Source organism: Vombatus ursinus, unplaced genomic scaffold, assembly GCF_900497805.2.
Source record: "Vombatus ursinus unplaced genomic scaffold, bare-nosed wombat genome assembly UNPS02014832.1, whole genome shotgun sequence".
Classification (NCBI taxonomy): Eukaryota; Metazoa; Chordata; class Mammalia; order Diprotodontia; family Vombatidae; genus Vombatus; species Vombatus ursinus.
Window position 1 is genome coordinate 40,512,302 of NW_020954610.1, and position 11,349 is coordinate 40,523,650.

At 39.1% G+C, this 11,349-nt stretch overlaps 1 protein-coding gene across 1 annotated transcript; it reads left to right on the forward strand.

Annotated features, from left to right (window-relative positions):
- The first annotated feature begins 5,285 nt into the window (after nt 1–5,285).
- On the forward strand, nt 5,286–10,646 carry TMEM252 (transmembrane protein 252). The gene is made up of 2 exons (XM_027839077.1): nt 5,286–5,563; nt 9,027–10,646. Exons 1-2 carry the CDS (start codon nt 5,286–5,288, stop codon nt 9,334–9,336), a joined length of 588 nt encoding a protein of 195 aa, XP_027694878.1. The 3' UTR covers nt 9,337–10,646.
- Nucleotides 10,647–11,349: the final 703 nt, after the last annotated feature.

Genomic DNA, 11,349 nt, shown 5'->3' on the forward strand with positions numbered 1-11,349 from the left:
TGATCAATGGAGATAATGCCAAGAAACTGTAGAAACTGTGTGACATATCACTGTAGGTTGTAATAATTGAGTACCTACTGGGAACCTCAAAAGACATGACATGGTTAGAATTACACAATAGAAACTCACTATCTTTCATTATTGGCAGATATCAAATCCTCATGCAGACTTCAATAAACTGTATGGAAAATAGACCATTATCCAAGACTGAACTGTTCTCCCTGATTGCCTGAGCATAAAACATGATCTGTAAAAATATAAGAATAATGTTTTTTGAAAGATATTGTCATGACAAATATGCATAATCTCCAAGCTTCATGGAGCTTTCAAAATATAGAGGCCTAGTAGAAGAAATAAAAATAATTTGAAAACAGAATGCCAAAAATAGGCTCAGAGCCAGAACATACATGAACAAAATTCAATGTTATAATCAAACTAAAAAATACCACAAAACTAATCTGCCACATATGTAATGATATGCATAATGTTATTGTGCTGCAGGATTATTAAACATAAATGATAAATAGTTTCTATAAATGTAATTACAGATTTAAATGAAATTGGACATTCTCAAACTGACAATGCTGTATTTCTTGGGGGAGATGGGAGAGAGAAGAAACTGAGTAAAGCAGAAAGATGCTCTGCAGACCCATGAAAATAACCCAGAGAGATCCAGATAGTCAAGGCTCCCTGTCTCTCTGGCAAAATGTACCCTCAAAAAGACAGCTCCTAAACCTGGAGGCTGTGCATGTTCCTTTATTTTTCACTATTGTTAATCCCGTTGCTAATGTAACAGGGGTTTGGAGTCAATCACATTCACCTTATCTAACATTCTAAGGTTTGCAAAGTGCTTTACATATGTTGTCTCATTTGCTATTCACTTGATGTTGACTTGTGATAGGTACTATCACTATTCCTCTTTTTATAGCTAGGGAAACTGAGTTTCAGAGAGGTTAAGTGACTTGCCCAGGGTGACAGAGGTAGTAAGTGTCTGAGGCAAGATTTGAACTCAGGAAGATGAGTTTTAAAAATTTAAACTTAAATAAAAAATGAGAAAAGAAAAAAAATTGTCATGTGCACAGCAGACTATAAGAGAGAATTCAATATAAAACAATACATTTTAATTTCAAGAAAGCCTTTATAATAAATACTACATATAGTTTTCAAAGCTGCCCAGCTTTGCTTTGCTTTCTTGTTGATTTTATTTTGTTCTTTGCTGTGCACTTTTTAATTTAATTTTTCCCCTCCCTCTCCCATCCTAAATAAGGTTACAATTAACAATAATTAAGCATGGGGATATGTATCTGTATATACACACACATGATATATGTGTGTATATATGACACACATGTATATGCATATAGGCATATTTATACATATACACATACATACACCTATACATAGATATTTATAAACATATATATACACATATACACTCATACACATATATGCAAAACATAATAAATATGCTTATTTCCACATCATCTATTTCTCTGAGGGTGGATAGCACCTTCCTTCATAAGTCTAAGTCTTTCCATGTTTTCCTAAATCAACCAGCTCATCATTTCCTATACTACAGAAATATTCCAACCCAATCACATCCTATCTGAGAGACTGTCTTTGAAAGTTTTTCCCCAATTTTTGGCATTCCTTCTATTCTTGGTTACAAAGATTTTATTTATACAAAAAATTGATTTAAAATAATTGAAATTGGGGCAACGAGGTGGCGCAGTGGATAGAGCACCAGCCCTGAAGTCAGGAGGACCTGAGTTCAAATCCGGCCTCAGACCAAACACTTGACACTTACTACCTGTGTGACCCTGGGCAAGTCACTTAACCCTAAAAAAATAATAATAATAATCAAAATTATAATTTTTACACTTCAACAATGCTCTCCCTTATAATATAGTTTAAGATCTGATACTGCTGAATCTACTTCCTTTACATCTTTTTCCTGGTTTCTTTGAAGTTCCTGACCATTTGTTCTTCCAAAGGAATTTTGTTATTATTTTTTCTAACTCAGTAAAATAAATTTTTAGTAATTTATTTGGGATGACATTGAACAAATAGATCAGTTAGGTAAAATTGTAATTTTTAAAATTATATTGGCCTTTACCTACCCATGAACAATAAATATTACTTCAATTATTTACATCTGAGTTTATTTGTATAAAAAGTGTTTTATGTTTATGTTCATATAGTTCCTGTGTCTGTTTTGGCAGGCATATACTCAGGTATTTTATACTGTCTAGGTATTTTAAATGGTCTAAGGCTATATTGCTAATCTACTCAAAAAAAAGTTTTACTAAATGTTTAACAATGCACATCAATAATATTAATGAAACTTTCTCAATAACTATTTACATTTTCATTAAGTTCAATTCACACAGTAGCATAAGAATTTTCTAGCCAGTCCATGTCCTGGTCAAAATTCTTTTTCCTTTGGTTTTCATTCACTTTTCCTGTGAAGTGGTAGTACTTATTAAATATTTCTTTATTTTATTTTTTTCACTTTGCATTATTTTATAGATATTAAGAAAGGTATTTTCTTTCTGTCCTTCTTTTTCTTTTTTCATTCCTTCTTTTCTTTCTTTCTTTCATTCTTCCTTCCTTCCTACCTTCCTTTCTTCCTTTCACATTACTTCATAGTGATTAGGCACTCTATTCTTTCTTTGAATGATTTCAGAGTTGTTTGGCACTCTATTCTGTTGCTTTTGATTTCTTTGCATTATTTCATAAACATCTTTCCAGATTTCTGTGTATACCTCAAGCACTTGCTGAAGATCATTCATAGGAAATAATAGAATGTGATAAACTGCAAACTCCTTAAGGGTAAATATTACTTCTTTTTTAATCTTGAGTAAGTGGTCGATGAGTGAATAAGTGAGTGAATGAGTGAGTGAATGAATGAATGAATGAATGAAGTTGCAGACCTGGAATAAGAATTGAGACCATCTGACTAATTTATTTTTGCAGTATCCCACCCTGGCATATGCTGACTCAAAAAGAGCTTTTAAAAGATCTACTTGTCTTATCTGCAAAGAAAATAAAAAACCTCTGAAGAATGAAGAGTTCTTCTGTACTGCTCTCACCTGGACTGATAGGATGGGGAACCAGGGCCATCTCATAGGAGATCTTCAGGTTAGCAACAACAATAACAACAATCAAAAACAAAGTATTTATATAGCACCTATTATATGCCAGGCACTGTGCTAAGCACTTTACAAATACTATCTCATTTGATCCCTACAATAATCCTGGGAGATAAGTAAGCACTCTTCTTATCCTCACTTTATAGTTAAGAAAATTGAGTCAAACAGAGGTTAAGTGACTCACCCAGGGTCACGTAGATAATAAGTGCCTGAAGCTGAATTTAACTAAGATCTTTTTTGACTGTATGCCCAGAGCTCTATCCACTGTGCTACCAGGGGACCTCCAAGTGGATTACAATGCAGCAGTCTAACAAGTAGATGCCAGAGTATTGTAATTGATGCATTTTCTCTCTACATAGGCCCATGGCCCTTCTCTAAGATTTGATGCTTTTGATAATAAGTACTACTTGAGCTAGGAATGGCTGGTTGATTATCTACAAGCCAACACATTTATTGAACTCCTATGATGTACCTAGCAGCCAGGTAAAACACAGAGCACAGGACTTGGAGGGTGAAATATAGGAGTTCAAATCTTGCCTGAGACAGTTACTAGCTATATGACCTTGGGCAAGTCACCAAACCTATGCCTGCCTCAGTATCCTCAACTATAAAATGAAGATGATAAAAGCACTGACTTCTCAGGGTTGTGAAAATCAGATAATATTTGTAAAGCACTCTGGAAACCTTAAAATGCTATGAAGAAGCTGACTGTTGTTAGGTCCAGAGAGCACACAGATTTGTCAACAAACACAATTACTCATAACCTGAAAAGGAACAGGAAGTTCCTAGGCCCTTGTACTTAATGTTGCATAATTATGTGGGTTTTGCTCCACCATTCTCCCAGTCTCCAAGGTTCTGCCCCAACATCCCCAGCTCCACTATAGTTTTCCTCTCCTGCTTGGCAGTCTGAAGGATGGTAATACTAACCCCATAGAATGTAAGTTTCTTGAGGGCAGACCTGTTTTAGTTTTGTATCTCTGGTGCCCAGAACTTTTTTTTTAGACCAGACCCATGATTTCATCAATGTAGTGAGTTCTCAGTAAGGAACCCCCTCTATAGATGCAGAAAGGTGCTTTTCTTGTCTATTATAGTCCAAGGTACCTAGGGTACTGAGAGGATTTGTGAGTTGCCATGGATACAGCCAATATATTTCAGAGGCAGAATGTGAACCCATATTTTCTCTAATCAGGAACCAACTCTCTATCCACCATACCAGTAATGACAAGCTCAAATAGAAACATCCCTGTAAGCTACATATTGACTTAGAAAAACACAAATTAACATTATCTATGTTGTATTGTATTCTTACTTATTTTGCCAAACATTTCTCACTTATATTTAAATCTGGTTCAGGCCCACTCAGGAGTTTTTCAGAGGAGCTTTCAGCCTAGTGAGTTGGACACCTCTGTAGTATACCACACTGCCCTTCTATGTGTTTTTCATGTAGTTGTCTTTCAATAAATGTTTGCTGAATGAATGAATGAATAAATGAATGCTTTGACCTGGGATAATGGAAAATGAGGCAGTTTGCCAACAGGTTTTATTCACTTAAGACTGTTCTGATACTACAAATCTGGGAGGCGGGGGAGAGAAATCTAATAGGGAAGATAACAAATAATAGAAGTCATAAGGAGTGCGGCCCTTCTTAAGTAATAGAGGAAGAAGGGACTTAGCTTTTTCCAAGCTATGAAGAATATAGCTGACAGAGGAGTGCTATCTCTTGAGCTTCTAATGGAAGTATTACCCACAGTGGGGATTAAGAAACCGTAAAGAAAAACAACTTAGAGAAACCAGTGCTCTTTCAACCACAGAGCAGGGGAGCCTCCAGGCAAGTAACTGGAATCAGCTAAGCAGAAGGGCAAAGGAGCTCCCTGGGTGCCTCTCCTCCCTACATTAAGCCAGGTTTGTGTTTATAGGTTAATACCCAAAGGATATTACTGCTCCTTTCAATGGTTAATGAATAGCTGATAAGTGCCTGTTTCATTTAATTGTCCAAAGGCCAGTTGGTCCCAGGGTGAATAAAGCCTTGAAATGTGCAGCTAGGAAGGGCTTGTCTTGGAAGTCACCGGCTCCCAGGGAGCAGGCAAGGAAGATAGTAGCAGAAGCGGGGAGCTGAGCTCCAGAAGTGGGAGGATGCAGAGAGGGAGGGTCACCACCATTTGCTGCCTCACCCTCTTGACTGGTTTCCTGGTCATCTGTCTAGGGGCTTTCTTCATATCCATGGGCTCAGGCCCTAACTTCAGGGGGAAACTGATCCTGGCCTATTGTTTTTTGCCTCTGGGGTTCCTGATCCTCTTGAGTGGCATTTTTTGGAGCACCTACCAGCAGGCAAGCCAAAGCAAGGGCATCTTCAACAGAGTGCTCAGACAGCAACTAGGGCATGAGGACCTGCAAATTCCTACTGTGGACAGGTACGTAGGTGGGATGCCACAGGTACTGCTGATGGCAGGAGACTGGGACAGAATTGCCATAAAATCAGAGAGCTGACTTATCAGATAGTTCGGAGACAGAGACTGAACCTCCGATTTCATTTGTATAGGGAACTCCAGGGTGAGGAAACTCCCTCCACCAATGAAGATTGGCACCTTCTCTGCAATTTATAGTCTTAGAGATTTATGTGAAGTAGCAAGAAGTTGATTGGTTTGCCCAAAATCACACAGCCAGTACATGTCAAAGGCAAGGCTTGAGCCCCTGTCTTCCTCTGATTCCAAAGCCAGCTTTCTATTCACTAGTAAGTGAATGCCAAGTTACCTTTCAATTATAGTGTTGGACTTCCATACGTTCCTCCAGGGACAAAAGATTTCATTACCCGAGGGATTCGTGTTAGACTTGGAGCACTATGGGCCCCTCAGACAGGGAGAACTGTGACCTAGCAAAAGTGTGTCAAAAAGGCCTTTCCCCTATTCTTTTAATGCCTTTCCGTTTTATCCTTCTTCTACTACTTCACGTTCCCAGGGTGCTTAAGTGTGAATTAGTTTTATGTCTTCAGAATAACTGACCTTTCTATATCTTTAAGGTTTACAAAGTATTTTTCATATGTTATCTCATTTGAACCTTACGTCTACCCTGTAAGCTAGATGCTTTGGGGATTCTTATCTTCCTTTTACAGATAAGGAAACAGGTTCAAGAGAGCTCCATAGACCAGGAGCCGGAAGGGGACTCCAAGGCCATCTAAGTCAAACCCTTCTTTTCATGGAGGAAGAAGATAAAGCCTAGGACAGTTAAATGACTTTTCCAAGGTCACACAAACAGGAAATATCAGAAGTGAGATTTGAACCTAGGTCTTCTGAACCAGAGGCAGAGGTTTTTTGGTTTGTTTGTTTTGAGGGGTTTGCCCCCCTCTCTCAAAGACTAGTCTAGGATTTCAGAGAAAGTCGTTGTCAGATGCCAAATTTGAAGCCTGGTCTTTGTGACCCCCCGTGCTCACACAATCTCCACTAAACCATGTTGTCTTCTACTCTTCATGTTTGTTTGGAAACTCTAAAAGATGAACAGAGAAAAAAAAATTCAAAGGACTGAATCACCATTGGTGGCATTTCAGATACTTGATGTCTGGCTCAGGGGGTTGGGAGGAGTGCAGATGTATTTGTGCTGGATGCAGTCTTCTGGGCACCCCCTCTCCCACCCAAATCACCCCTACCTGTGCCCATGCATGAGGCTAGCCTTGCCCCCAGAAAAGGAGTCATTAGATACAGCTCTTGATGGAAGAAAATGTCCTAAGCATAGACATCTTGGCAAGCTCAAGCAGGCTTAGTTATTCAGGCTGTGCTCCAGTCTGAGACCTGCTCTCCTTTCCACCAAGGGCAAGAGAGGGGAGTGATTCTCAATGCTTTACACAGGTGACCCAAAGCCCTGGGTGGAAATGTCCGAGCTGAGTGACGACTGAGAAGGGTGATGTACAGTAGACAATTTCTTCAGCTAGTTGGCCTTGGGCCTGCTAACATTTGGAGTGGAGTTGTTGGTTACAAATAACAGTTCCTACTCTGTTGTGGTTACAAAGCCACAAACACTCATTGTAGGTGCTGTCATGGCTAGGTCTATAAATATAAAGCTGAGCAAAGTTCCCTCGTCACTCTTGCCCCAGCCCCTTCTCATTCATGACAGAGGAGTCAAGATTCATCACTGAGGAAAATTGGATGTAGACAGACAGGATCAAAAATAGCTTCAAGAGAATTTTTTTTTGATCTTTCAAACTTATCACACTTTTTTACCGCTTTATGCATTTTTCACATTCTATTTTGTAATGGAGCTATGGGAGCATATGTCCTACGGCAAAGTGACTTGACTGAGGCAAGAATTGTCTTTTTTTTTTTTGCATCTCTTGCAAACCTATCAAGGTATTTGATGAATATCTTGTCAATGAATGAATAAATAAATAACACATCCCTTCCAGCAGGAAATTACCTTTTTTGCCAATAAAATACAAGTTACATCTGTCCCTTAACCAGTTACATGCAGTCATTTGTAGAACACTATTGAGGGACTTGCATCAAAAAAGATCTTAGATAGCTTTTGTCTATATGGTTTTGCAGAACCAAGTGATTATGGTTATTGCCAGAAGGTTGGTCACTAGTTGATGAATTTCTTCAGTCATGGCAACCCATAAAATGGACAAAAATACAAGTTAATTCTTAGTCTTATATAGCTCCTTTCACTTCTGCTGAATCACACATGTCTTGGGCCATGTGCAAAAATTAACTGAAATGTTAATAATCTTTTTTTTTACAGTTATAAATCATTATTTATTTGTTTTCTATGACTTGAGTTCTCAAATCTCACTTGTGAAAAATTGAAATGTTAATAATCTTAAAGCATGATCCTTGTCCAGCAAATGGCAAGTTAACACACTTGTGGCCTGGGGGAACTGACCCTTATAATCAGGAGAAGACCTGTATGTTAGGGTTATAGAAATACAGAGACAAAATGAGAAGTCATATTGATTAAATGATAGAACCATGAAAGTACTTCAAGTTAAAGACTTAGTGGAAAAATGGGAAGTGCCTGGTACAGTGTGTGGACAGTCAGTCTTGCATCCTGCACTCAATATTAATTGATGCTGAAGGTCTAGACCAGTTGGCTTCATGAGCTAAAACAGCGGTCAGCAAACAATAGCCCATGGGCTGAATTTGGGCCCTGGGCCAGAGTTTGCTAATTCCTAGATTGGAGCATAGTTAATATCAGAGATTGATTGGAATGATGTTATAATCCCAGGTTTATTCTCTGAATGGTTTCATTACTTTGGATAGAAAAGAATTCTTTCAGTTTACTACAGTAAAAACAGTGCTAAATTTGAATTCAGAGGGCCTGGATTCAAATTTCCCCTGAGACACTGTGACCTTAGAGATGACACTTAACTCCCCTAGACTTCAGAGTCCTTATCTATGAGAAGGTTGAACTAGAGAACTTCTGAGGCTCATTTCGACTCTAGATCTTTGACTCTATGAACTGGGAATTTAATCTTTTTTTTTTTTGTGAGGCATTTGGAGTTAAGTGACTTGCCCAGAGTCACACAGATAGTAAGTGTTATGTGTGTGAGGCCAGATTTCAACTCAGGTCCTCCTGACTCCAGAGTCATTGCTCTATCCACTGTGCCACCTAGCTGCCCCAAGGAATTTAATCTTGATAGGCATCTAAAGGGTATATATCATTGATAGAAAGTGAGAACCAGAAAGAGGGTGTAGTTGGGTCAGTAGCATCATCTCAGACCATGTCGCATAGATAAGGTAAAGTGTTTTTCTATGTGTGTTGATGAAAAAGGACGTCTGTTTTGAAATGAATATTTTCTTGGTATGAGTTATGAGATGTAGAGCTCAGTGTATTTGGTATCAACTGATACAAATATTTTTAAAGCATTTTTATGTGTCTATTGAATAGGCCAGATTTTTATCCTCCGTCTTATGAAGACAGCATCGATCCTGAAAAGCAGATCTCTCTGCAGCAGAAGACCTTCAACATTCCACCACCCCTGTATACTGAGAGCAGCCTAGAATTCATGGATGACACTGACAGCCACGGAGACATTCCACCATCTTATGAAGTTTCAGTGAGTGGCATGTTGATGGCAGAGGTGGCTGGTGCAGTAGTAACAGGAGGAGGAGGAGGAGGAGGAGAGGTAGCAGGGGGACAAGGCCAAGAATGCTTCCCAGGCCCTTGTGACGCATGTGTACCAAGAGTCAGCTGCTAATAATAAAAATTGTCAAGAGACTTTGGAAGGAAAAACCATGTCAGTTATCCCAAGTTAGAGTTAGCAGAGAAGACACCACTTGTGACAATAGTGGTATTTGAAAGGACATGCCAGAGCATTCGTACAACCCCATGGTGATGGCAGGGTGGATGTTGTAGAGACGGGGTTAGTACTGCACATGGTCATTTGAGAAGCTGCCCAAGAACTGAAAATGGAGGGACTAACCTTTAGCCGGTAAAAGAGATGCCCAGAGAAACAGCAGTCCCAAGTATTGCTTGCTTTTTGCAGACAAGTTCACTCGAAGCTATACAAATCACTCCTTTCTTTTCTTCTCAAGAAAAATGCATATGAGCCAGTAAAGACCACTATTGTGACTCTACTTCTTTTACTACCTACATATCCATAAGGGGGAAAGAAGATAGGAAATGCATTGTTATTGTTGTCTTTCCCTTGGATGGGGACTGTTTACTGCGTTTAATAGTTTACCGTCTTACCAGGCAAGCCCAATTCCACCAATGCCATGCCAGCAACAAGTCCCATTGGACTATTATGATCCATATCTTTTTAGGACTTGATGCGGCCACAAGTCACATAAATGTTTAAAGGCATCAAAGATATTATTGGACATTCCTTCCTATGAAGGACAAATAACTCCTGGAGGAGTAGGGAATCAAGTTCCTTTTGTTACTGAGTTCTTAGGCCCCATCAGAGATAGGAAGAAAATACTCAATGTTTTTGTTTTGTTTTGTTTTGTTTTGTTTTGTTTTTTGCTGCTTTGGTTAATTCTCAGAGGAAGCTACTTCAAGAGACATAGATGTTATTTCCTCTTTTTCTTCACTAATAACTTCCCTAGGGCTGGACAAAATGAACTTATTGCCTTTACAAGACCTTCCCAGCCTGGCCCCAACCTTTTCAGCCTTATTACACATTACTCTCTTTCCTGCACACTTTGGTCCATCCAAATAAGTCTTCTTGCTGTTCCTTACACAAGGCTCCCCATCTACAGTTTCTGTGCCCTTTCTACTGTCTGTCCACTCCATCCCTGGTAGACTCTCCCTCCTCCTCCTCATCCCTAACTTACTTCATGAGTCAGTTCAAGCACCACTATCTACATGAAGCCTTTTCTGGACCTCTTCTCCCTCCACCTGTGAGTGTCATCCTTCCCTAAACTGCCTTTTATTTATTTTTTTTTCATATGTATTCTGTATATATGGTTATGTGTACATGTTATATCTTTGTGTATAATGTAAATAATTTCCTTGAGAGCAGAGACTGCTTCATTTTTGCATTTCTTTGTATTCCCAGGGCTTAGCAAGTGCCTGGCACATAGTAGTTATTTAATAAATGCTTGTTGATTAATTCATTGACTAACCCTTGAGCAGTGATTTTCTAATTTCCTTCCCAGTCAATATGAGAGGATTTTTTTTTCATTTCTACTGATCATCTAAAGGTGGACACTTTAGGGTATCTGCTAATTGTTGTTCTTCCTTTGTTCTTGAAGACGACCAATGACATCAGGAAGATGATGTCTTGACTTGCAAGTGAATTGTATTTAAGTGAGGCAGAGCTGTGCAAAGTCATCAGCCTCACTTTCTCCTCCAGAGTCATTGGAGTCCAGCCGCAAGACATAGGTGAAGACAACTGGTGATGGCCCCAGATGCAGTGGGGGACCTTGGTCTTTTTAAGCTAAGGTCTTTCTCAGGTCTCAGTTTGTCTGAGGCAACACCCATTCAGTGATTTAAGGCTAGGTAAGAATTGAGGCCAATATGGCTTAATTTTGCCTTCATAAAAGAATCCATCTGGGAGGGGAAGATCCTCAGAGTTTGATCATTTTTCCAGGTCACAGAAGCCTCAGCAGGAAAGTTCTCTCTAATAAATGGAAAGTTAATAGCACATACTTGAGAATTTTGAATGTGGGGGCAGCGGGGAGGAAGCAGGTAAAGGGAGAGATCACTCTATGTAATGTAATGGGAGGCATTAAGTCCGTGGCAACTTGAGAGAAAGGGAACTGAA